The sequence below is a fragment of the Nelumbo nucifera genome, chromosome 1 (genome assembly GCF_055504915.1).
Source record: "Nelumbo nucifera cultivar China Antique chromosome 1, China Antique-T2T, whole genome shotgun sequence".
Classification (NCBI taxonomy): Eukaryota; Viridiplantae; Streptophyta; class Magnoliopsida; order Proteales; family Nelumbonaceae; genus Nelumbo; species Nelumbo nucifera.
In genome coordinates, this window is record NC_142649.1 from 214339430 (window position 1) to 214366239 (window position 26810).

The following is a 26810-nucleotide window of genomic DNA, read 5'->3' on the forward strand; positions in this document are numbered from 1 at the left end:
AGTCAACCGTTGGGGGCAACGGTTCACCGATGCATGAAAACACCAAATTTAACGTTTCATGCATCGACGGGGTCCCGATTTACAAGACATGCCCGATTTTTTAATAAATGCCTGAACCTAACATTCATATATATGGGCATTTATTGAAATGCCTATATGAATCCAACAAACTGGCCATGATTCCAAACATCCCCATAAATATCAGATGTGATCTCCGGTTCTCTAACAAAGTTAACGAGTTTTGGCAAACGGAACGGGTTGGCCATCAACAACCATTCCAAAAACATCGCAAAAAACCATAAACGATTAAATCAAGAACCCAACCACCCGCCGTACGACATTAAAATTATTGTTGAATTACAGCTATAATTGCAACTTGCGCTTGCGGCTTGCATGCATTATAAATAATTTAATTAATTGTTCAAATAAATAAAAAACCCTCTAATTGCAACATTTTTTTTTTTGAGAAAAGCAACTCTAATTTCTTAATCCCTAATAGCTACTTTGTCGTCACTCGTCATTCCTACCCGCCAATTATATTTCAGAATTCGGAATCCGACTATTTTTAAATTCCCCAGTAAAATAGTAAAATAAAGGCCATATTTTAGATTCCACGGATACCCGGAATTTAAGACCGGTTGGTCAGGATTCAGGAGTTATGTTAGGTAACAGAATGCGGGAAAAAAAGGGTAATTAACTGCATTTACCAAAACTAAACATTGAGAGAAACAACGCTGCTGAGCTCACGAGCTCAAATCAAACATCGTGATGCCGCTTCTTTGCCACGTGTGAAATGATTATTAAAAGACAATAACCCTGTTTTCTTGCAGGTTGCCACCTGGCTAGTTTCCACTGGCAATATGATGAATAACGTTTCCGCTTACTAGTTTCCTCTGATTTTGAGAGCTTACTAAAAGTGAAAACGAGGTTAAATTATGCATTATCTTTATATAGGTGGTGATGGGATGGAATACGTGGGATCGCAGCTGTAACAACTCGCCTAAATCACTAACAAAATACAAAATTAAGTAGCAAAACACAAATTCCATTTTCTTTCCTTTTTTTTTTTTCTTTAAGCCATAAGGGCATAAGGCAACCTAAATTTCTCCACTTTCAATTCGTAGCTACATCGAGGTTCAGAAACAAAATTCGAAATAGAGAGAGAGAGAGAGAGAGAGAGAGGTATGGAATCTCAAGACCTCTCCACAATTCCGCTTAGTGAGTCTGCCCACCTCCTCCTAATAATTCCATTTCTGTATATCTCTTTTTGATCTTCCTAAAATCTCTATTTTTTTAATTTTATTTCTTTTATTTTCTTATATGCAGTTTCGAAGACCAGAGATGACGCCGAAGACCATAGCCGCCCCTCAACTTCATATTCGTTGTCACAGGTTTTGGCATCGAGTTCTCAATCTTCTGCTCATGACTTTTCGGAATCCGAAATCTCTCCGATTAAACAGGTGGCTCTGACGGTACCCACAACCGACGACCACACCCTCCCCGTGTTGACCTTCCGGATGTGGGTTCTAGGAACAGTTTCATGCATTCTTCTCTCCTTCCTCAACCAGTTCTTCTGGTACCGGACAGAGCCTCTAACCATCACTGCAATATCAGCTCAGATCGCTGTGGTCCCTCTTGGGCGTCTAATGGCGTCGATGATTACCAATCGTGTCTTTTTCAAGGGTTCCCGGTGGGAATTCACACTGAATCCTGGGCCCTTTAATGTCAAAGAGCACGTGTTGATCACCATCTTTGCCAACTCCGGAGCCGGGACGGTTTACGCCATACACATTGTCACCGCTGTTAAGATCTTCTACAAGAAGAACATTACCTTCTTTGTCTCCCTTATCGTTGTTATAACAACCCAGGTAGCTACTGACTAGGTATTTCTTATATGGATGCTTATTTAGGGGGTTTGGTATTATAGATTTTTAATTGTGTTTGAAAAGTTTGAATGGAATGGTAGGTGCTGGGGTTTGGTTGGGCTGGGATCTTCCGGCGGTACCTGGTGGAGCCGGCAGCAATGTGGTGGCCTGCCAATCTCGTTCAGGTGTCATTATTCAGGTATGCATCTGTTTGTACCTCAGTTTTTCGGTTGATCGGTGCCTCAGTTTGCCGACGACTCTCCATGAAGTCCGGCAAGGTTGATGGAGATGGCTGATGGGTGGTTGGTTTGGATTCGGACTCTGTGTTGTGCAGTTGTGGCTCTGGGGCCTGGATTGCATTAAAAAAACAAGAAATTAAATAGTAGAATACATAACAAGTCAGACTGGCATTTTTGTTTTTATCATTTATTGTTATTTGTTAGTTACAACTTACAATAGAAACACCCATAAGGCCATAAACCCTGCAAACCCCATCTCGGTGAGATCAGGATTCGATCCAAAGGCTCTTCAACTAGCCAAAGACCTTACCAACCGAGCTAATTGCCACGTTCTATCTACCGGTCCAAGAGTCCAAGTATTACTATGTGGGGTTGAGGAACGCTTGACCCGCTTCTTAATATATATATATATATATATATATATATATATATAAGAAAATTCTTGATTATTATTCTCTAATTTGGCCCGGTTACAATTTGGTTCCCAAACTTTAAAATGCGACAATTTAAAAGTGACAATCCAGTATCTGCCATTAATCAGTCTGTTAATCATCCGTTAAGTGATATTTGAAAAGTCAAAAATGTCTTAAGAATGTCATCTAATTCTCTTTATTAACCATCCAAACATTGAACAGTTCCAAATTCTAAATTCTTCTAAACAGTCACCAGCTTTTTTGAATAGAAGAGGCTAGGATTTGAGATTGTTCATTTTTTTGTCAACGTTTGAATGGTTGATAAAGAGAATTAGATGGTATTCGAAGGGCATTTTTAACTTTTCAAATGTCACTTAACGGCTGATTAACGAACTAGTTAACAACAGGTACCAGATTGTCACATTTTGAAAGTTTGGGTACTGGATTGTCGCATTTTGAAGGTTTGGATATTGGACTGTCGCATTTTAAAGTTCGAGGACCAAATTGTCGCTCGAGCCAAAGTACAGGGTACTGATCGGAAATTTTCCCTCTCTCTCTCTCTCTCTCTCTCTCTCTCTCTCTATCTATCTATCTATCTATCTATCTATATATATATATATAGATATATATATATATATAGATATATATATATATATATATATTACTAGGACCGTGTTATGCATGGGTTGAATAGGCCTAATCCAACTCAAACAAAGATTGTGTATAGATGGGCTTGAGTTTTCAAATTTTAAGTTGGGTTTAAGTCAAAAAACTCGTCTAACTTAAATTTAGGTTGAGCTTGGGTAGTCTAAGCCCGATTCGACCAATTTGAGCCCGCTCAACATTTTGTAATATACATGTCTACATATTATCAATATATTTTACCTAGAAATTGGCTACAAAGCTAAACACGTCCAATCCCAAGCCCAACCCAAGATGTTGGGTTAAAGTTCAGGTTAGGGCTAGGTTGGTAAGAGAAAAATTACTGGTAATTTTCAATAATTGCTGATAATTTTCTAATATATAACAAAAAATAGAATGACAATAATCACTAATAATTTACTAACCTAGGCCTGAGTTTACCAACCCAAGATTAAGCCTAATTTTACCAACCCAAGCCCAATCCGAGTTTAACTTAACATTTTGGGTTGGACTTGGGCTTGAGCGTATTAAGCTTTATAGCCCAATTTCTAGGTAGAACATATTGAATTATTGCTAATATGTAGATATACATATCATAAAATGTTGGCATGGGCTCAAATTGGGTTTGGTCGAGCTCAAACTACCTGAGGCCTAAGTTTAGGTTAGCTTTAAGTTTTTTTGGCCTAAACCCAGCTTGAAGTTCAAAAAGTCAAGCCCAATTTGTGCAAAAGCTTGGGTTGAACTAGGGTCGGGCTTGAGTTAGGTCCACCCAACGCAAGGTACACCCCTAGCTCCTTTTGCCTCAAATTCTTTAAACAAAACTTGTGGATCGTAGGGTTCCCGCTAGTAATTAATAGCACTAATTTTAATTTACATTTATTAATAGTAATATTATTTACTAAATATATTAATATTTAAAGGTATTTTTTAATTATTCACAAAAATATTTAATAAATATTTTTAAATTTTATAATTAATATTTAAAAATTTATTAATAAATTTATAATTATAGTTATAATTCATAATTATGAATTAATAAATTTTATAATTCTTAATTTATAAAAATATTACTATTATTAGTAGTAATAACTAATAATATTTAATTTAATTATTAATTTTTAAAATTTAATATTAATAAAATAATTAATTATTAATTGGAATTAATTCATTGTTGGTACTATATCACTAAGTAATTAATCATGAATTATTAATATATCACTAATATTAATTACTAAAAAGTGAAATATATTTTGGCAATTTTTAATAAATAATGGATAAAAATAATAGGTTTTAAGTGAATTTTGGTAAACTAATAGTAAATTGTCAACAAAATTAGTAATTAATCCTAAAAATATTAATTATTAAAAATAGTAATATTGTTTGGGAATTTTTAATTAATCACAAAAATAATTAATTTATTTTGATATGAGTTATAATAAAATAAAATGAAATTATTAATTATAAACAATACGTAATATACCATTCAAAGTAAATGGGTCGGATTAATGAAAATGTTTTAGTTAAATGAATGGATATATATATATATATATATATATATATATATATAGAGAGAGAGAGAGAGAGAGAGAGAGAGAGGTATCTTAGTTAAAAGTGGGGAAGGTGATTAGTTAAGAATATAAAAAAAGTTGGTTATGAGCAATATTGAGAGCTTTAAGAACAATAAATTAGGACCGTGAAGAGGTTTTTAGTAAAAAAAAAAGAAGTGTGGAGAGGTTTTAGGATAGAGGGGATAAAGAGAGATTTTAGGAATGTAAATCGGATTCAATTAGTGCAAAAGTCCGTTCGAACAACCATTATTGCCTTGCAATGGGAATATCTCCCATGAAATAAAGCATAGAAGTACAGAGATGTTCCCGATGCAAGGCTATAAAGGTTGCTTGAACGGGCCTTGCACTGACTGAAGCTGATCTTGTTTGTAGTAAGGAGATGTCTCAATAGGATAGGAATGCTCTTATGGGGGAGAGAGAAAGAGATGAGTTTAGCTAATTAAGGAGAGTAGTTATGTGGATCGAGAGAGTGAGAAATGTGAATTGTCGAGAGAGAGAGAGAGAGAGAGAGAGAGAGAGAGAGAGATTTTAGGTATAATTTATTGAGATAATTAGGAAATGGGGATAGAGGGTGCTGGGTTGACTTAATAGGAGTGGTGGTAAGGGGAGATGAGAGAGAGTTAGGAGAATGCAGGGTTAGGGTAATGGAGTAAGGAGAGGCAAGGTGATGTGGGCAAACTTGCTTTATATATATAGATAGATAGATTAGGGTAAATTGCTGAAACTTCTCTTGAAGTTCTAGATCATTGCTAAAACCTCCTCTAAAATTTGATAATTGCAAGTAGACCTCCTTCGTTAGAATCCTCTAAAAAGGAGCATGAAAATGTCCAGAATACCCATGCAACTACAAAATATAATGTTATAGCTTTACCTTTGAGCAATTGATATGAAGGGCAAAGTTGAAAAATAATCAATTTCAGAAGAGAGATTGAAGGGTCTGTATGGTATTTTGGACATTTTGGTGCATCTTTTAAGAGGATTATGTCAGAAAGTTCTGGGGAGGTGCTTACAATTATCAAACTTGAGGGAGGTTTCAGCAATTTAGCCTCTATATTAGATAGTGAGTGGTTTAGTTTAGCAATCCGATTTGTAAACTATTTATTTGGTAATTACAGGGCCCTACATGAAAAGGAAGAGAGAGGCAAAGGTGGGCTGACGCGTACTCAGTTCTTCCTGATTGCCTTCATCTGCAGCTTTGCCTATTATATCTTCCCAGGTTATCTCTTCCCAATGTTAACCTCCCTATCTTGGGTATGTTGGATTTTTCCAAAATCCATTCTAGCCCAACAACTAGGGTCGGGTCTTTATGGGCTTGGGCTGGGTGCCATTGGAGTTGATTGGTCAACCATTTCGTCCTACCTTGGAAGCCCACTTGCAAGCCCATGGTTTGCCACCGCTAATGTTGGCGCTGGGTTCTTCATCGTTATGTATATCCTCACTCCCATCATGTACTGGCTGAATGTGTACAAAGCCAAAACATTCCCCATATTCTCTGAAGATCTCTTCACATCCTCGGGCCAGACCTACAACATCTCCAGCATCATTGACTCAAATTTCCATCTCGACATCCAAGCGTACGACAAGAATGGGCCTCTCTACCTCAGCACTTTCTTTGCCATGACCTACGGCGTTGGCTTTGCAGCTCTGACGGCGACCATTGTTCATGTTCTCCTCTTTCACGGCAGGTATATTTAAATTTTAATTCAGAGAAGAAAAGTGTAACAAAAATGCAAAACACACACATATATCCTAATTAGTTCTTTGGCTGCTTCAGTGAAATATGGGAGCAGAGCAAGTCAGCCTTCAAAGAGAAGAAGATGGATATACACACAAGGCTAATGAGAAGGTACAATCAAGTCCCCGAGTGGTGGTTCGTGTGCATCCTCGTGGCTAACATTGCAGCTACCATCTTCGCTTGTGAGTATTACAATGATCAACTTCAGTTGCCATGGTGGGGTGTGTTGCTGGCATGTGGCCTCGCTATTTTATTCACTCTCCCCATCGGTATCATCACTGCTACTACCAACCAGGTAGGTGAAATTGCTTGTGCGTGGTCACTGACTCACTGTTCACCATTTGTCTTAATTTATTGTGATAATCGATGTATTTAAGTAATTATTATATATATGCAGACACCAGGTTTGAACATCATCACAGAGTACATAATTGGATACCTGTATCCAGGTCGTCCCGTTGCTAATATATGCTTTAAGGTGTATGGATATATCAGTATGACACAGGCCGTCACCTTTCTACAAGACTTCAAGCTGGGTCACTATATGAAAATTCCACCTAGGACAATGTTTATGGCACAGGTGGTGGGGACACTTATAGCAGGGCTAGTATACTTGGGGACAGGATGGTGGCTAATGGAAACCATCCCAAACATATGTGACACATCAGTGCTACCCTCCGACAGCCCATGGACGTGCCCAAGCGACCGTGTGTTCTATGATGCGTCTGTGATTTGGGGATTAATTGGGCCACGCAGAATCTTTGGCGACCTTGGCACCTACGAGGCCATCAATTGGTTCTTCCTAGCAGGGGCCGTCGCCCCTGTGCTAGTGTGGTTTGCCCACAAGGCCTTCCCAGAGCAGAATTGGATCCGCCTCATTAACATGCCTATCCTAATAGGCGCAACAGGAATGATGCCCCCGGCTACTGCCGTCAATTACACCAGTTGGGTCATCGTCGGCTTCCTCTCTGGCTTTCTTCTGTATAGATACCGGCAGGACTGGTGGCAGCGTCACAACTATGTACTGTCTGGGGCGCTTGATGCTGGCCTTGCCTTCATGGCTGTTCTATTGTACTTGTGCTTGGGCTTAGAAGGCATCACCCTCAGTTGGTGGGGAAGCGACCTAGATGGCTGTCCCTTGGCTTCTTGCCCAACTGCCAAAGGAGTCGTGGTTGAAGGCTGTCCCGTTTTCACCTGACACTATGACACTCAGAGACTGATGTAGTACCAGATTCAAACCAATTTAGTAAATATTTATAAATTTTGTTTTTGAAGACCCATCTTTGTATATACAGGGGGATGAGGGATGAAGTAAGTAAGAAGCAGAGATGACACGACCAACTCAACTTAATAAATATTTATTGAGATAGCACATATTTCTATATTAATTTGTGTTTACCAAGTTAGCAAACTTAGCATCAATTTCTATATTAATTTGTAATTACTAAGTTAGCTTATAGCATGATTTCGAATTTGTATTTAATTAGGACTTTCTTTTTTTTTTTAAAAAACATTTACTATGATTATAGTAAGGAGTGCTTTATTAAATTAGAAAACTTTCTTGTAGGAGGCATAAGGGTGTAAAGAAATCTATATAAAGAGTAGCTAGGGCAAATTAAGGTAGGAAGTTTTTTGTTGATTTTTTTTAAGTATTCAGTAAGGCTCAGTTTAGAAGTAGTACAAATGCAAATATGTACAGCGTAAATACATACAAAATATAAGGTTTTGAACTCTACACACTTTTTTCTTTGAATCTTCTCTAAACATGCTTTATTTCCATACTGACTTATGGCATAGATAAAAATTAAAAACTTAATTCGCTTTCTACAATGATCACTGTAGCACTGTACTCATAGACATATATGTACCCAACATTGTATTAATACCTGATTTTTTTTTCTTCCAGGCTGATACAAAACTTGATTAACATGGAGTAAGGAATATAGCTGTAGATGGCCCCGTAACCTGCCACCAGTCCAATGTTCCAAGGGTATGGTATATTCAATTTTCAAGACAATCTCAAATCAGATAACAAAATCACTGCAACTGCAACTAAAACTACACTTATGCCTCCACCTAAATCCCAAACCACTCTTCTTATATGCCGCTGTTTAGCTCCCAATCCGATGAAATGAGAGGGCTGAGGTATCCCTATACCCTATCATTTTTACAGACTAGTATAACCCTTCATAGTATTATATAGACTTGTTCATGGGCCGAGTTGGGTTTTCATTTTGTATTAATAGAATTTTCTAAGGTCTAAGCCTGAGCCTGAGCCCGGCCCGACCATCAGGCCTACAACTTGAGCCCGAGCCCGGCTCGACCATCGGGCCTACAACTTGAGCCCGAGCCCGGGCCTAGGCCCGAGTCCAAAATTTAGCCCATACTGTTAGCGGCTGAATAGAGAGAGAGAGAGAGAGAGAGAGAGAGAGAGATTATAAAGAAAAGAATAAAAAATGTATATATTAAATTATAAATATATATTTTAATAAATATTATATTATTTATATATTTTATATAATATATAAAATACATATTATATATTTTATAAAATATATAATTTTGAGTCGGGCCGGGCTGGGCTCTTTTGACAAATCCCGAGCCCAGCCTGAAAAACAGTTAGGCTTACCGTGTTAGGTCCGATGTCAGGCCCGCAAGCCTAATTACATGACCAAGCCCGACCGAGGTGCGGGCCGGGCTGGGCTGGGCTATCGGGCTACCCGGCCCATGAACAGGTCTAGTATTATATGCTTAATAGATTATTCTAATTGACACGTAGTTTGGATTATTTAGGCTCAATTTGGATACAAATATAAATATGTAGAGTGTAAAACTTTGTATTTTATATTGTTTTGCATGTATTCTTTTCAAATGAAGCCTTATGAAAATTTTGATGTGGTATATTTATGCCTCTTATTAAAGGATTCTAACAAACGAATCTACTTATAATTATGTCAAAAAGTCCAAAAAGGTTGATTGTAATTACTAAAATTCAAAAGAGGTTTCAAAAAAATAAAGCCAAAACACTTTTTCCAATAATTTCGGATGCATGAGTATGGCTATTAATTTTGACTCTTCATCCTGGAATGTTGAACCGGTTAGAAACATCTTTGATGCGAGGACAAGTGACGCTGGATATGAGTTTGTCAATTATACCCAAAAATTCAAGGTCCGAATCCTTTTATCTCGGATTTAGATGGTGTATTTATGTTATTGGATTGGAATCTGCATCGGATTAATAATAATCGGATCAGATCCATAGTTGACTATGTTCGATTTGATTATATTATAATATTTTTTATTTTTTATATAAAATTTATATAATTATATTAATATTATAAAAAATATATTTATATATTATATTATATATGAATTTATATATAATAAATTCAGTATGTTATATTTATATTAATATATTATATATAAAGTCAAAAAGTAATTAACCTTATTTTAAAAGATTATAGTGGAGTGAGATTAAATCGGAATATAATCCTTCAAATCCGATTGGATTCGGGTTTTTCTGAATTCGATTACAGCTCTAACTGGATATATATATTGAGATGAACCCCCTCCGGCCTTACCCCATGGGTAATATATAGTAAACCTTTATTGCAAGACAAACCTTTTATTTCAAAATAGGGGTGGCCACGAGTCGAGCTTCTTACGAGTTATGTGAGCTCAGTTCGGTTTGATTTAAACCGAGCTTCAAGCCGAGCTCGATCCTGATATATAGGCTCATTTTCTAATCGAGTCGAGTTCGAGCACAATGAAGCTCGGCTCGTGAGGCTCGTGAGCCTAGTATAATAAATAAGTAAATTTTTATTATATACATACATACATACATACATACATACATACACATATAATTATATAAATATATATAATAAATAGTTTTTATTATATAATAATATTTTATATATAATATTTTTATTTTTTATGTATAATGGTAAATAATTTTTATTTTTTGTATGTAAAATAAAAACATTATTTATATGTATATTTTTATTTTTTATATGTATAATAATAAATAATTTTTATAATTCTTAATTTTTTGTATATAAAATAAAAATAATATTTTTATATGTATACATTTTATTTTTTTAGAAAAAAACTTGGCTTGCAGTCTAGCTCGAGCCTAACACAATTTCAGCGAGCCGAGCTCAAATAACCAAGTATTCGGCTCGACTCAGCTCGAATCTACCCTTATTTCAAAATCCTCGATGGCTCTCATAAATCTCAATTTGAAATTTGTTTGAAAGAAAAGGACTTTTAATCTAGAATTCTATATTTCTTTTTTTTTGGATGCATAAAAAAATTATATTATAATAGATTATCAAAATAAATAATTGTACAAAGATTCCTCCAACCAGACAGGAGGAGTATCAAAGCTAACAATTGAGTTATGTGACTTAAGTAACTGAGCCAATGCGTAAGCTATCAGATTACTCTCCCTATTAATATGTATACACAAAACTTATAGGTTCAAGCAGTTTAGAAATTAGGCCCCCTTATGTTCGTAGAAATAGGGGTCTGGAATTGGAATCAGAATGGGCTATTTCAATTCTAACTGGAATTGGAATCGAAATCCTATTTCCATTTCTGCTGGAATGGCTATTTTTCCCTTAGGAATAAAATCCCATTCCTGTTGATTCCCATCTTCATTCCCATTCCTGTCTGAGTCAAACAGACTATAGAAATGGATTATTCCAATTCCTATTCTGACTACAAGCCGAACTCAGAGGAAAAACTATGGCCAAGGGAATAATGTTAGACCAATTTTAATCTTTGGACATCAAAAGAGCGAGCTTGGTGAACCGCTGCCTGCAATTCAGCTTCTTCGATCGAATTAACAATACCACCATGACAAAACATATAAACATCAGCTGATCTCACAAGGGGGAAGATTGTTGGAACGAGAAAGAGATTGTGAACAGGGAGAAGACCCAGTAGAATGAGACTGCCTAGTCATCAACCAAGGAAACCTGACTGATAATCCAATGAACAGAGAGATCAATGAAATTTCAAAAGTTTTCCTGTTTCTAGCATACCAGATAAATTAACAGCCAAGAGCGCGCAGACCATTTTAAGAAAATTTGAAGTTTGAACCAAAATTTAATTTTTTCAATTAAGATTAATTAATAAGCATAAAACACACAAAATTAAAGACTACAGTAGATCCTTTAATCTGGAACACATGCAAGGGAGAAAAGTAATAGTAGAGAGGCAAAAAGCAAACGAAACTGCTTTAACGTATTCACAATCACAGAATAAATTATACAAAGTTTCAACTTCTTCCCCACACAGAGCTCCTCATTGAAAATTCTCCAAAGAAACAGTAAATCAGTTAGAAAATGTTCCAAATCAAAATGAGATTATTTTCTTTCTATTTGGAACAGTTAGAAAATGAATCGTTCTAAATCCAGTAAATCAGTTTGTTGAATGCATTTTGCCTTCCGGCTTTCGAAAAAACAGGTTTGTTTATTGTCGGTACCGGTGAACTTAATGAAGCGGCCGGCAAAAAAAGACATTCATGAATGAAGAGAGTATTGTAGGAAGCAATTTTTTGGGTGCGGTGGTAATGGTTTTCAGCGATTGCCAATAATATAGAGACCAGTACGTAATAGTAATAAATATTCTTTCTGTAAAATTGTACAGTGGTTTTGATTTTCTCAAATGGAACTGATGATGTTTTAGAAGGGTAAAAGGTCAGCAAAAGAGGGTGACAGTGGCATCCAAAGTTTGGTTATTTATTTCTGGGTTGGCAATGCCAAATATCTCCTATAAATGTGTCATGGGTCGTCGGTGTATTATTTGGTTCAAGAGGAAATGCCGTTACCTACCTTCTTCACAATACCACCAAAAGGAAAAAGAATAAATATATATAAATGACTTAGTTTTAATTATATGCATGTATTCACATCAAGTACTTATGGTAATTTTTTGGCCCTTTCTGTAACCACCTTTATGTGTAAATTATAATGGCAGTTTCGCTTTCACCCGACTTACCAAATTAAAGAAAATAAGTTTCATGATAATATTAGAGGCAGTGCGTGACATCTCAAATGGAGAGAGAGAGAGAGAGTCTTGGATCAGAAATAAAACCAAAATACTCATTGGGTCACGATTTTATGGGTTAGCCCATTAATACCGATGAAACTATGGGTGGTGGTTAGTAGAAGACAAAAATTAAGATCAATTTTAGTATTTTATCACATCCTCTACACCAATTTTAGTATTTTATCATTTTAAATTCTTCTTCTGTTTTATAATACATCTCAAATACTATTTTATTTTATTTTCTTTTCAATCTTTCAAACTTACAAGAAATACAAAGAGAGATTAAATTTCTGAAACTACCTTTATGGTTTATCTAATTCACTAACTCTACCTTTACTGTTTATATATTGTCTTAAAGTACCCCCAAGTTTTCTGATAATTGACTAATAATTCACTAACTGCTCACATAATTGACTGTTATATTTTGAAAAATGACAATAATACCCTTTCATTACCATATTGATTTATGTTAAAACATTTTTCGTTTTCAGTAAAAATGGATAACAAACACACCCAAAAGCTTTTAAATGAGAGTAGTCAGGGGATCGTCCAAATAATTTGGCATAAGGGGAGACATTATAAAGTACTGGTGTAGGCATCCTGTTGATAAGGAAAGCAGTAGTCTAGGCAACATCATCCCAATAGGAGAGAGGCATAGAAGCATGAGACAGTAGAGCAAGAGTAGTCTCAATGATGTGATGTGATGATGTTTCCTCTCAGAATCCCCATTTTGTGCATGCAAATGGGAGCTAGAAACATGATGAGTTATACCGTGTTGTGCTAGATAGGATGAGAGGGATGATACTCACCACCCCAGTCAAATTGAAATTGTTTGATTTTAGAAGAAAACAATCATTCAACATGTAACTGAAATTGAATAAATGTTGGCAATGCATCAGACGGAAAAAGACAAATGAACTTACTGTATTCATCCATGAATAAAATATAATATCTATAGCCATTACAGAAGGTTCAGGGGAAGATCCCCAAATATCTGAGTAAATTAAATCAAATGGTAGTTGTGAGGGGATATGAGAATGCTTGTGTGGGAGCCATTGTACTCTAAACGAGTTTGCAGACTATTCATATCTGGCGTGAGATAATTTGCCGCGCAAGTATCTGGATACCAGGCTGGATTGAAGGTACTAGGCACACCCCCTACTTGATATGCGTTATAGAAAGGCTGACTTTGCTCACCGGTGTATGAGATATCAAATCGTTTGTTGTAGTTGAGTACATGATGATCAGGTTTATTACACAGTCGGCATCTCAATTCACCATTGGAATTAGGAGGTTTGAAATTTTGATAGTTGTCATTGCCTCTGCCTCGACCCCCATGGCCTCTTCCTCGTCCTCTATAATTATTAGAATAGTTGGAATTATTTTGATTCTTGAATTGACAGGTGTTACCTTGTTGGCCGAAGTTATTGTTATTGTTGTTGGAGGGACGAGACTGAGAGTTAGCAAGATTAGCCAAGGGCTGAGATGGAGAGGGAAGATGTCTTTGTTGAAGCCAGACCTCATGGTTGGAAAGAAAACCTTGCAGATCGTCCACGGTGAGAGAGCTAAAGCCTAGATGAGTGGTAAGAGAGGTGATAAATGAATCAAAATCCGCACCTAGTCCGCCCAATATGTGAAGTAACAGATCATGGGTGGTTATGGGTTCTGATGCTGCAGCAAGTTGATCAGATAGGCACTTTGCCTTTTGTATATATTTGGTGACAGAGAGGAGTCACCTTTCTTTAATGTCATTAATTGAAATCTCAACTGAAGAATTCTAGCTGGGGAAGGAGATGCATAAGCATTCTCTAATGCTTTCTATACTGTTGGAGAAGTATTTAGTCCCCTATGTAGACTGAATATGGGAAGGAATTGTGCCTTCCATGAGAAATAATTGTCACCGCCGGTCAGTTTGATTGGAAGAGAGTGAGAGATGTTCGGCATTGTAATTGCCCCAAGGCTCGATGCCGAAGGTGAAGTAGAACCGAGAGAGGGAAGAGCTGAACTGATGCTGGACAATGAAGCCATTGGCTCTGCCGCTTTGATACCATGAAAAAGGACTGATAATAGTAAAACGCAAGAAGAAATAAAGAGAAGAGAATGATGAGTTGATTTGTGGATGTCGAGCTTCTCATTAGTGCATGTATTCATAGTACATGAGTTAGAGTTCGATTAGGAGAATGATTGCACACTCCTAATCACTAAACATTAATTTGAGATAATACAAATCCTAGAGCCTTCTCTAGATTAGTTTGGGTTAGTCCTTATTCCTTGGAGTTGGATCTCTATCCAACTTCTTTTCCTTAACAAAGCACACATGGCGGGTTCTCTATTCTGTGTAAGCCGCATGCCAACAAATGCCTTCCTCCGTTGGACATGAGCCAGCCTACTCCAATGCAGGAATTGGCTACTAAGGATCTCCATGGTTGAGTGGCGATTTAAACATATCTTCAGAGGTCAACCCCAATGACCTTACACAAATAAGTAGCGTTGAAGCACAGAGCAGTGATGAAAACCAAGTTAGCTGGCTTCATAAGCAGCAAGAGGCAATGTCATATAAACAATAACAATAGCTGTAGTTTAAGGACGACCAGCAGACCAAAGGTGGACTGACCCTCTACACTCATGAATGTTTCTTTAAATATGTTTCAAGACACAATAGAAGATGGCAAAACATGAAGGCAGTGATTCCTCCACAAGAAGGATGCAGACGTAGACATAGACGGAAGTGGAGGGGGAGACAAAGACCGAAAATGGAAATGGAGATGGAGACAAAAAGCGGAAACAGAGGGGCAATCAGATTCCTATCTTTTTGAAAATTTTTATTAGTTGGGTTTTATTTTGAAATTTTGAAGAATAGTGGAGGACAAATTCGACATTTTGTTTTTTTTTTTTTCCATCGGGGTACTTATTGACGATGTCAATTGTCAAAAAAACAATAAGAATGAATAGACAATAATGAATAAGGGTGGAGTTAGTCAATTAGCTAAACCATAAATATAATTTAAAAAATATGCTCTTTTTTTTCATATATGTAGAGGAAGGTGTGAAGGTAAAATGAATATTTGAATTTTTTTTTAAATATCATGTGAACACTTTCTGTCACTATAATTGAAAGGAGGCAAAAATTAGTAATTCAATCACAAAAGGAAAGTACGTTTATACTTTATAGGTAAACCGGATGAAAGGTCTTAAAATTTGACAAAAATTCCAGGGGACCATATGAATAACTAATCCTCTTTTGTTGAATAATGAAGGACCGGCCATGTGATTATTAATGAACAGGCATTTACGGTATTAAAGATAATGTAAAGGGAGTCAATATCTATAGTCTATGATACCGGAAAAGTGTGGAGAAGTTCTCTCCGTCTGGTTGTTTATGACTCAATGTTTATAGAAGAAAAAAAGGAGAAAAAATAAATAAAGTTTTTATGGTACATGTCTCCACGCTTGTCTCCGGACTCCGGACTCTGGACCGTCTCTCACTCTAATCTGCGCTAGACCGAAGAAATAAGATCTTTCTATTTGGTGGTATCCATGACTGGAAATCCCCTATCATCCGAGATGGAGATGGAATCGCCGGAATCTGGAAATTCGACGATCAAGCAGGTGGCTCTGACGGTACCGACTACCGATGATTCAAGCATCCCCGTTCTGACGTTTAGAATGTGGGTGCTGGGATTAGTGTCTTGCGTCCTGCTGTCCTTCCTGAACCAGTTCTTCTGGTACCGAACAGAACCCATTTCAATCACAGCGCTATCTGCTCAGATAGCTGTGGTTCCTCTGGGACATTTAATGGCGTCGACGATCACGAAACGTGTGTTCTTCAAGGGTAGCCGATGGGAGTTTACTATGAATCCTGGTCCCTTTAATGTCAAAGAACACGTTCTGATCACCATTTTTGCCAACGCGGGAGCAGGGACTGTTTACGCCACCCACATCCTCAGTGCCATTAAACTCTATTACAAGAGGAAACTCACCTTCTTTCCTGCGCTTCTTATTATTTTAACAACCCAGGTCTGTTTTCCTGCTATATTTCTTTCTTTTTTTTTTTTTCTATTAGATAGATTGGCCGATTCTGATGATGGGTTTGTTGTTACAGATTTTAGGTTTTGGATGGGCTGGGATGTTCCGGAGATATCTAGTGGAACCGGCGGAGATGTGGTGGCCCAGCAATCTTGTTCAGGTCTCGTTATTCAGGTGAGCAAGAAACTCTTTTAAAGAGTGTTGACTGAGCGGTTTTCAGTTTTCACTGTAAATACGAGAATATATATATATATATATATATAATAATGCATGCAGAATGTAAACACGACAATGGCATGACTGGCCATGGAAGAAGGCCTTGACCCGCCGCTGCCGCTGTGTATCGATTTCTGTAGGGCTTATTCAGTATTCATCGACGTCCGTCGCCGGATAAAGAATCCCATAAAAATAGGGGATTCTAGTAGTCTTTTACAAATTCCAGTTAATCGCAGAGTCTTCCGAGATTCTGGATCCCGATGCCATCGGCACTGCCAGTTATCACCCACCCAACTTGATATAACATAATTATCTTTCTTGTTTTGTAACAACTGATATGATTTTATATTTACTAATTACTACTAAATATAAAATAATATAATTTAGGATAGAGTATCATACCATTTGCACCGATTTTCACAGGTCCCCTCTTAAATCTGGCGTAAACCCCCGTTTTGTGTCAGTTCAATATAAAGTGTTTTTAAAAAACAACTCTTACCCAAACACTAAAAAGTAAAAACACTTTATATATGTTTTATTCCTAAACGGCCTAACTCTCTGTGATCTGTGAGAGGGCAAGGCATGCAAGAAACCTTAACCCTTATAAAGTAGTGGATCCTGATCTTTATTAAAAGTCACATGTAACGCATGTGCCATCTTACCGTCCTAGTAAACAATAAGAAAAGAAAAAAAAAAAAAATCAATTAATTTATCAAGTGGATTGCGTAGAGGCCAAACAGAAATTAAAAGGATCTAGAGTTGAGTAACTAACGGTTGGTCTTGGTGGCACAAGTAGTCAGCTTGTTCCCGTTCCCCCAAACAAGGAAAGTTTCAAAGTGGTTGCATGCTTTGTTTTGACAGGGCTTTACACGAGAAGGAGAAAAGGCCACGTGGTGGGGTTACGCGTACCCAATTCTTCCTGATAGCCTTGACATGCAGCTTCGCCTACTACCTCCTTCCCGGCTACATTTTCCCCATGTTAACAAGCTTGTCATGGGTCTGTTGGATATTTCCCAAATCCATTCTGGCCCAACAAATTGGGTCGGGCCTGGAGGGACTTGGGATTGGGGCCATCGGTCTCGACTGGTCCACCGTGTCCTCTTACCTTGGCAGCCCACTTGCTAGTCCTTGGTTCGCCACTGCCAACGTAGCCGTGGGCTTTTTCATCATCATGTATATCATAGTCCCTATCAGCTACTGGTTGGACGTGTACAAGGCCAAGACCTTCCCCTTATTCTCATCCGGACTCTTCACATCAAAGGGTCAGAAATACAACATCTCAAGCATCGTCAACTCCAAGTTCCACATCGACCTCGACAGCTATGAGCGTAACGGTCCTCTCCACCTCAGCACCTTCTTTGCCTTCACCTACGGTGTGGGCTTTGCTGCACTTACTGCTACCATCGTTCATGTCCTCCTCTTTCATGGAAGGTACCAAGTCTAAACAACTGATGAATTAATTAATTGCCGATTAAGTAATATTAATTATTACTATATATATGCAGTGAAATATTGGAGCTAAGCAGATCAGCGTTGAAGGATAAGAAAAGGATGGACGTGCATACCAGGCTTATGAAGAAATACAAGCAAGTTCCACAGTGGTGGTTCATGTTCATCCTGGTGGTGGTCATGGCAGCCACCATCTTCGCTTGCGAGTATTACAACGACCAACTTCAGTTGAGGTGGTGGGGTGTCTTGCTAGCGTGCCTCGTTGCCTATGTCTTCACTCTCCCCATCGGCGTCATAGCTGCTACCACCAACCAGGTAACCAAACCATTTCTTTCTTTCTTTCTTTTGAGTTTGTTGAATTGAACGGAGAGGACTTCTCCTTTGTTGATGATTAATTTAAATGCAATGCAGGCGCCAGGTTTGAACATCATCACAGAGTATATATTGGGTTACCTGTACCCTGGCCGTCCAGTTGCTAACATATGTTTCAAGGTGTATGGCTACATAAGTATGACTCAGGCCCTCACCTTTATACAGGATTTCAAGCTTGGCCACTACATGAAGATTCCTCCTAGAGCAATGTTCATGGTCCAGGTTGGTCTTCTTCCTCCAACGTATATGAACGTACGATTCTGATTGCAATTATTTCTGAGATATGAATTGTTCATTATTAATGAAACCCATTCTCTAAAGTCTAACCATTTGATATGAAATACTAGTTATTTATCCTGAATCTCTAATGATAAAACTCATGTTCAGATGATAGGTACCGTTATAGCTGGATTGGTATACTTGGGAACTGGATGGTGGCTTATGATGACCATTCCCAACCTCTGCGACACGGCCGTGCTGCCTGATAACAGCCCATGGACTTGTCCGATGGACCGTGTATTCTACGATGCTTCCGTCATCTGGGGGCTGATTGGCCCTCGTAGAATATTTGGAGATCTGGGTTCCTATGCTGCGGTCAATTGGTTCTTCCTAGGAGGCGCCATTGCTCCTCTCCTTGTTTGGGTTGCTCATAAGGCCTTCCCTAACCAGAAATGGATTCGCCTGATCAACATGCCTGTGTTGATAAGCGCAACAGGAATGATGCCTCCAGCCACCGCTGTCAACTTCACCACTTGGATCATCATCGGCTTTCTCTCTGGTTTCGTTGTTTACAGATATCGACAAGATTTGTGGCAGCGCCACAACTATGTCCTCTCTGGAGCTCTTGATGCCGGGCTTGCCTTCATGGGGGTGCTCTTGTTTGCATGCTTGGGCTCAAAAGAAATAAGCATTGATTGGTGGGGAGCCAACCCGGACGGCTGCCCCTTGGCTTCTTGTCCAACAGCCAAAGGGGTGGTTGTTGATCACTGCCCAGTTTTCTAGTTCAACAGTTAGATTTCTGAATATAGATTTTGGATTTCTAGTTTATCAGTTTGGAACAACTCTCTTATTACTGTAAATAGGTAATGATTTCTTTTGGAAATTTAGGTGTTGGATTATCTCTTATAACATTTTAAGTTATAGAAATCCTTTCTTGATGCTATGCCATCCACCAGAGCGTTGCCTATGTCAAATTGGAACTACTTTGCAGGATACCGACTTTTTAATCCCCCCAAAAAAATAGTTTGATCTTTTTATTAAAGTGACCTACACATTTTTATTTCGAACCTAGTATTTTGGTGTTCAATTTAGAAACTAGTTGGAGACATTAAGAGGCTTTTTTGTTTTCATTCTAAATTTTACCAATTCATTATCTAAAATAATGCCCAAAGTAAACTGAACAATGCTCCTCTAAAAATAAGAAGATGCCTCATGAAGCACATTCAAATGAGCAAGAATCCTTGCCGCCAAAGGTTTCATTGTACTGTTTCCCCTCTGAGTTAAGTCAACCAAATGCATATGCGCTAGTGCTCCGTACTTTTGCTTGAACTCCATTAACCGGAAAATCCTTTCCAAAGCACAAAGAGACTTCTCCTGCAATTCAGTATACGGAGAGCTTAATAAATTTATGATTGGTATAATGGCATTTGCTTCATCAAGCACCTTACTACCACTCTGCAGCCTTTCACCATCAATCAATGTCAACAGTGCATTCAAAGCAGCGTTAGAGGCTCCAAAATTTGATTCTCCAAGTACAGTCACAAGGGGCTGTACAGCTTCAGCCTCCACAAGGCAAAACGATGACTCCACTGTACATATGCCCATGTGCACTGGGCATCCAGCTTCAGGGGGTGGCGAGAAGCACCGGAACCCCCCACGTCTATGTATTGGTCTACTCAACCTGACTGAACTCTCTGAAAACTGAGCAAGTGAAAAGGCCGCATGTTGTTTTGTCAAAGCAGTTCCAGAGCCTAGTAACCGTACCAGCACTGGGATAATTCCAGCTTCAGCTGCTCTCTTCTGCCATTCCATATTTGTTGAAATGGTGAAATGGCGCATAGCCCCAACCGCATTCTCTATTAGATTGTTCCTATGGGTGCTATTAGAATTTCCATCATTGAGAAACTTGGAAATGACTACAAGTGCATCAGCGTCCAGAAGCCACCGAGTGATTTGGGTAGGTCCCATGGGGAGATTAGAGATGATTCCCATAGCGGCTGTAATTTCTTCCTTGTCATGCGAATCTTTCATTCTCCTGATTAAAGTCCCAATGCACCTCTGATCAACATGCTCTGACAATGAGCCATCATCTCCATCTTCTGTCAAACAGCAGAATAGCTTTAAAGCATCTGCTCCTATACCAATGTTATCAACCTCACATAATTGAACCAATACCGGAATGGCTGAGCACTGCAGATTATAGACAAATTTTTTATGGGTTAGGTTACAGACAAAATAAAACAACCAGAATCACCAAATTACTCAGAGATGATAAAATGCTATCCAAAATAAAATTGTGAAGTACATGACTTAATTTTCTGTTTTCTAGGAATAATGCATAAAGTTCACTAGTTCAGTTTGACCAAAATGTGCTTCAACCGAAGCTAAACCCACTATAAACAAATGTGTTAGGTCAAGGCTGCTGGAATTTAACAGCTTCAAGATCTCCATTTTTTCAGATTGGTCCAATACTACTGTTTTGGAGATGTTTGAGTAAAAGTGGGAATGCACAACTGATCGGCAATAGTTATAGATGTTGAGCTGAATAGAACATATGTGTACATATCTTCATGTCTAGTGTACTTCTATATATGTGCATTATATGCACAAGTATGCATACATGCATAAGCACACACTGTTTAAAGGGTTATATCCATGTCAGGTTCAGCTTTAGTTCCTAAAAACGCCCATGGTTTTCAGAGAAACATGCATGCTCATATTTTTCTTTGATTTTAATAGAAATATGCAGAATATAACTTTTCCTATGAGGCACCGACAAGGGGGCATACCTGTCTTAATTTAGACCTTATGTCCTTTGCAGAAGGGCCTTGGCACATGGCCTTAAAGGTCCTAAGTAAACTTTGTTGTATATTGGGTGCTGTCATGGTGATCAAGGACAAGAGCCTGAATATGTCCTCGTCAGATTCCAGAAGTGGCACTTCTGTTTGTCTGGCTTCTTGTGTCGTAGTTGATACTGCAATATTCATAATGGTAGATGCTGCTTGTTCTCGTAAACTTGGGGGTGTTCCATGAGAGTAAAGCAGGTCAAGTAGCAGGCACACTGCACCCTCTTGAATCATCTGGAAGCCATTCCTTGGCAAGGTTGAGAGGTTTTTAAGAGCCTTAACAGCTACTTTCTTCATCTCAGCATCACCAGATGACACCAAGTGAAGAAGTGGTTTCAGTACCCCATCCTCAAACAGAGTCAACTTATTGTGGTCACTCAACTCCATTTCTGCCAAAGTGGTTGCCATGATTGTCTTGACATTTTCTGGTCCTGCATCAACAGGTGCATCAGTGTTTTTAAACCATGGTGCTAATTTAGTATCAATCAGCTGAGTGTGTACATGGACCAGAATTTGGGGAAAAGTACAATAGGGTTCTGGTTCTGAGAACACTGTATTAATTAAGAACAAATATGTAGTGATGTTCCTATTGTCTATGTAGATTTGTTCTTTCTTCCCTTAATCATTATTGACCATACAGACTATCTTTGAAAACAAGGTAACACTTAGGTGGCAAGGCATTTTTTGGGAGGGTCTTTATACCATACCATCATCATCATCATCCAAACCTTATCCCAACTATATGGGGTCAGCTATATCCTACATGAATCTTGTTTCGCCAGTCCGTTCTTTTTAATGCCATGTCCTTTTAAACTATTAGCGCTTGAATCATTTATTACTACTTTTATCCATGTCCTTTTAGGTCTACCCCTTGCCCTTCTAGCCCCTTCAACTTGTAACAAATCACTTCTTCCAAGTGCTTGATGGTTTCCAATGCACATTACCAAACTATTTTAGTCTACTTTCTCTCATTTTATTATATGCACATTCATTGGGGGTTTCTATTACAAGTTAACAACTGGGTTTTTATACCCTAGCTACTCTCCTCCAAAGGTCAGGGATGATAAGGACGGACTTCACCGGGCTTCCCCCGAGTGAGCAAGAGCTGGAGCGTGCGAGAGAGAGAGAGCCTATCACAACGAGGACTTCACACGAGTGCTTTTGGATAAATTTTCTTGATAAACCAGGGTAGTGGGTCTTATTATGTTGAAGCCTTGAAGGTGTGATTGGGAGTAGTCTATCACAGCTTGGACAATGATAAAGGCTTTTGGCCATTCTGCTATCAGACAAACAAAACCTTGGGGGGAGGGGGTGGGGGGAGTGAAAGAGGGTGAGAGAGATGGATGAAAATGTGCTTAGGGAGCATATCCATCATATATCATAAATTGTTATTCTCTTTATCTATTATTAACAGGCCTAGTTATAAACTCAAACTACGACTACTGAAAGAAGATGGTTGGTTATTGCCCCCAAGAAAGAGGAAGAACAGCAAAAAGAAAAGAAAAGAAAAGAAAATCATATCAACAAGCCCTAAATTTCAAGTAGGTATTTATAACTTGCCTGCTTTCATCAAGAGTTGCACTAAATGTCATAGGATCTAGATCAGAACAAGTTCAAAATGATTCTAGATCCATACAATGGCCACCAGAGCACACTAGAGTACTGATAATATTCTATAATTTTATTAAAATTTTCAAGGGACAGAATGATAAGTTATAGTACCTGAAGAAAGGCGCTGCAATAAAGGTTTGAAATGATTTGCCTTGGCCATTTGTATGACATTTTGGTCAAGGAATGAGAGATCCTCCAGAAGTTCCTTTGCATATTTGGCAGCTTGAGTGTCATCACTGCTCAACATAGTGACTAGAAGGAGTATGCAGCCCTTGACCTTCCCAATACAGTGGCATACAATGTCACTTTTTGATAGTTCCAACAGCAATGCAACTGCTAGCTTACTTTCATCAATATGGCGTGCAAGGGATCGAACAATAGCTTCAATTGCATTTTCAACTTTAGCAATTTTTTCCTGCAACATGCATATTTTGGACAGAACTTGTAAGAAAAGATGAGGAAAAATGGGCATTTTTCTTCTTAATGATAACCCAGAACCTATAAGGGCCACTACCCAATGTTGATCCCGACTATCTAGGGTGTTGGGAGGAGTTGGCAGGATACAGGCAAACCTAAAGTGACCACTCTCATACTTGAATCCCCACTCTCACACTTGTTGGTCCAAGATTTTACCATTTCACTAAGTAGTGGCCCCTAAGTTCTGGAAAATAAATAAGGATGTTGTGTTCTACAATAATGGGTATCCAAGATCAACAGACCAAAATATTGGTGTCTTTATGTTAATTAAAAATAAATAAATAAAGAATTCTGCAGAGGTCAAGCTAACAAATAGAAGGTTTATATCTTCTCTTCTTCCACATTTATAAAAACAGACATAATCTAGTCAAGCAAGAGGCAACACAGAAGGTACCTTAGTATCATCACTATCCTTTGCTAAGATGCAAAGGATGACTAGAACACGAACCCTTATCTCACGATTTTTTGCAGGCAGAAGTTCAATGAGTATCGGAATGTAGTTCTCTAATGTTACCCACTCTCGATGCAAATCTCTTTCCTTGCAGAGATCATGCAGCTGATCTAAGGAATGAAGCACTTCTTGCTCATCAACTGATTGGAGTTTGGGTTTCATGGAAGCAATTGTGATCATGGTATTCCGATCCTTCCATTCTTCAATTGACTGCCGTAGAGTTTTATTAGGCCGTAAAATTAATGTGTCTAATGGGATCCTACTCAAGGGGCAGAGGGTGTTCCCATCTGCAAACCATTTCTCTATTGCACTTCTCTCAAACGTCTGTCCAGAGGAGGTCTCTACGGGGTCTACCATTACGTCATGAGTGATTGGGCAATAAAATGACTGGAGAGGTTCCAATGGTTGATTGCCTAAAGAATTTCTCTTGGTGAAGTACTTTCTCTCTTTCTCCCCAGGGGACGAAGTGGCATCAGCCCTTCCAAGTAAAGCAATAATTTGATCCATTTGTATGGCTTCAGCCTGGTCCTTTCTTACCTGTGTGTCTTCTATTTCTGTTTTGAATTCTTCAAATTCCTTCTTCAATGCTGACGTTTCAGTTGAGATCCCAAGAGCTTTTGCAATGAGAATCATCAAGTTATTTGCATAAGAGCGATCTACATTCCTTTCTTGTATTCCTGATTCAATTTTCTCCATAATTTCCTCCTCGGACACAGCTGCCCTAAATTCTGCTGTAAGCATCTTGTCACATAGCTTCTTGATCTCTTCATTTACCCTGGATGAGAGATCTAGTGAGGCCAAAGGGATGAGGCCCAATGCCCGACTGATCTCTCTTGTAGTTTTTTCTAAGCGCTTAACTATACTCCGGCAGTTGACTAAGAGGTAGACCTTGTTCCTCTTTTTGCACTCAAGAACTAGCTGCTTGGCAGCTTTAATTTCCCGATTCAGAGTTTCCACAGCATTATTCAGGATCTCAGGGTTATTGATGTTTTTCTTGGTCAACTCTTTTAGAACAGGAATAATCTTTTCCAAGTAAGACGAGAGTTCGGCAAAATTCTCCTTCTCGACAAGCACATCCTTTGCAGCCTCAGCGGTCTCTGCTATGGTGTCTACCGTCTGAGCAAGTATTTCTGAGACCGGAACAAGTGAAACATTAAGAATCATATCTGTCGTTATCTCTCTACCAGAAAAAAGAAGCTATGGAAGAACCAACATTCAATTTCTTTCTTGGAGAAATTTGCACGTAGAAGTGGCAATCAGGATGAAATGGCATGATTTGGGTGAAACAGGATAAGAGGAAATATTGATATCACCATGGGATATGAACGTAAAATTCAGAAATACTGCAGAGATAGATCAACAAATTTTCGGAGAAACACTAGAGTGATCATGAACAGAAATAGAAACCCAGAAATTTCGGCTTTCAAATTCTTCTAGCTGAAGCTCAGATGGAAGAAAGAAGAAGGAAAACGATGTACAGATAAGAAGAAAGCTGTAAATTCACGGGAAATGAATTAGAATGATCAATCCGGGGGTATCAGAGATAACAGACTCGGATTACAACTACTCTCCAGTAGTCTGTACTAGTTCTGTCATCATCAATCACAAGGAGACGAGTAAAGCTGGGGTGAATACGAGATCAGAAATTTAGGGATAGAAGAGAGTTTTTCCCGGCTCCAGCTCAAAAGGAGAAAGAAACTAACCTGCTAAAGTAAAAATTTCCATGAAAATCTGCAAGTGGAAAGAAACCCCAAGAGGGTTCCAGTTGAAAGGGTAGATGGACAGAGATCTCCGCAAATTTGTACCATATGTTACAGGCTTACAGCAACAACACCTGCAAAGATTCGGCCGAAATTCCAACAAATATAACTGGAATTTCAGATAAAATTAAGGCTTAAGAAGTACTCTTCGAAGAGAAGGACTTGATGGACGTCTCCGCCGACCCAGAGAGAGAGAGTATGGAGAAACAAAATGGAATATGAAACTTTTTCGTCCTTTTCTTCGGATGCTTTTCCCGGTTTCCCGCTGTTGACGTCGTGGGTCTCCGGTTTATATTTATCTCGTTTCACTTAAGATTTCTTTCACTCGTCGTCTGTCGTCTCTTGCTTTTGAGTTTTGACCGTGCGGGAGTAACAAATAACCCGTAGGCGTTACTCGTCAGTACGTTACTACTTGTCTTGTCCTTTGGGGAGGATTGACGACAAGTGTAATTCCGATGGGCTTCCCACATAGCGTGCCCCACACGCACCCCATAGCCCGTCCCCCGTGAATTGAGATCTGGGAACATCTTCCAAAAGGCGCGCTTTCGGCTTTCTTCCAAGGAAATGTCACCGCCACGCCACGAGCAGCCTCATAAAATGTTCTGCGCATGACACGTTCTATTTATCCTTTTAAAATATTGTTTTTACCCACACTGATCACTGATGGCCTCATTTGCAAATAAAAATTTAGGAGGGTAAATTAAATTAGCAAAGACCCCCTACACTATGGGGGTCCTTAGACTTTGGCGTTAGACAAAGACCTCTTCCGTTAGTATTCCGTCAAAGATTTTCATTTTCCTGTTACAAGAGTTCACTTTGGCTCAGCTCTGAGTTGGGTGTCCTATGTTGGGTTATTTGAAGGAC

The 26810-nt window shown here is 38.5% G+C and overlaps 3 protein-coding genes across 4 annotated transcripts; 2 read left to right on the top strand and 1 right to left on the bottom strand.

Moving 5' to 3' along the window:
- The first annotated feature begins 912 nt into the window (after nucleotides 1–912).
- LOC104604707 (oligopeptide transporter 7-like) lies at nucleotides 913–7850 on the top strand. Its single transcript, XM_010269180.3, has 6 exons — nucleotides 913–1218; nucleotides 1327–1868; nucleotides 1967–2064; nucleotides 5843–6412; nucleotides 6502–6757; nucleotides 6860–7850. Exons 1-6 carry the CDS (start codon nucleotides 1185–1187, stop codon nucleotides 7658–7660), a joined length of 2301 nt encoding a protein of 766 aa, XP_010267482.1. The 5' UTR covers nucleotides 913–1184; the 3' UTR covers nucleotides 7661–7850.
- A 7994-nt stretch (nucleotides 7851–15844) lies between these two features.
- LOC104604706 (oligopeptide transporter 7-like) lies at nucleotides 15845–20994 on the top strand. Its single transcript, XM_010269179.3, has 6 exons — nucleotides 15845–16536; nucleotides 16622–16719; nucleotides 17623–18192; nucleotides 18267–18525; nucleotides 18622–18804; nucleotides 18970–20994. The coding sequence occupies exons 1-6, from the start codon at nucleotides 16057–16059 to the stop codon at nucleotides 19582–19584; spliced, it is 2205 nt and encodes a 734-aa protein (XP_010267481.1). The 5' UTR covers nucleotides 15845–16056; the 3' UTR covers nucleotides 19585–20994.
- LOC104604705 (U-box domain-containing protein 24-like) lies at nucleotides 19974–26277 on the bottom strand. 2 transcript variants are annotated; one of them, XM_010269178.3, is made up of 5 exons: nucleotides 25890–26277; nucleotides 24130–25316; nucleotides 23370–23673; nucleotides 21591–22078; nucleotides 19974–20991 (listed from the first exon to the last, which is right to left on the bottom strand). In XM_010269178.3, exons 1-5 carry the CDS (start codon nucleotides 25909–25911, stop codon nucleotides 19993–19995), a joined length of 3000 nt encoding a protein of 999 aa, XP_010267480.2. In that variant the 5' UTR covers nucleotides 25912–26277; the 3' UTR covers nucleotides 19974–19992. The 2 variants fall into 2 exon arrangements, with proteins under 2 accessions (XP_010267480.2, XP_010267479.2); XM_010269177.3 differs by having other exon boundaries at nucleotides 24130–26277.
- Between the last annotated feature and the right edge of the window lie 533 nt (nucleotides 26278–26810).

Excerpts from the sequence above, each read along its gene's own strand:
- LOC104604707 (XM_010269180.3), top strand. The coding sequence starts at position 1,185 with ATGGAATCTCAAGACCTCTCCACAATTCCGCTTA. Across the intron at positions 2,065-5,842 it reads GTTCAGGTGTCATTATTCAG|GGCCCTACATGAAAAGGAAG; the intron begins GTATGCATCTGT and ends TGGTAATTACAG. Across the intron at positions 6,413-6,501 it reads GTTCTCCTCTTTCACGGCAG|TGAAATATGGGAGCAGAGCA; the intron begins GTATATTTAAAT and ends TGGCTGCTTCAG.
- LOC104604705 (XM_010269177.3), bottom strand. The coding sequence starts at position 25,350 with ATGATTCTTAATGTTTCACTTGTTCCGGTCTCAGAAATACTTGCTCAG. Across the intron at positions 22,079-23,369 it reads ATTGCAGCGCCTTTCTTCAG|GACCAGAAAATGTCAAGACA; the intron begins GTACTATAACTT and ends CTGTTGATGCAG. Across the intron at positions 20,992-21,590 it reads TAAGGTCTAAATTAAGACAG|TGCTCAGCCATTCCGGTATT; the intron begins GTATGCCCCCTT and ends TATAATCTGCAG.
- LOC104604706 (XM_010269179.3), top strand. The coding sequence starts at position 16,057 with ATGACTGGAAATCCCCTATCATCCGAGATGGAGATGGAATCGCCGGAA. Across the intron at positions 16,537-16,621 it reads TTATTATTTTAACAACCCAG|ATTTTAGGTTTTGGATGGGC; the intron begins GTCTGTTTTCCT and ends TTGTTGTTACAG. Across the intron at positions 18,526-18,621 it reads TAGCTGCTACCACCAACCAG|GCGCCAGGTTTGAACATCAT; the intron begins GTAACCAAACCA and ends AATGCAATGCAG.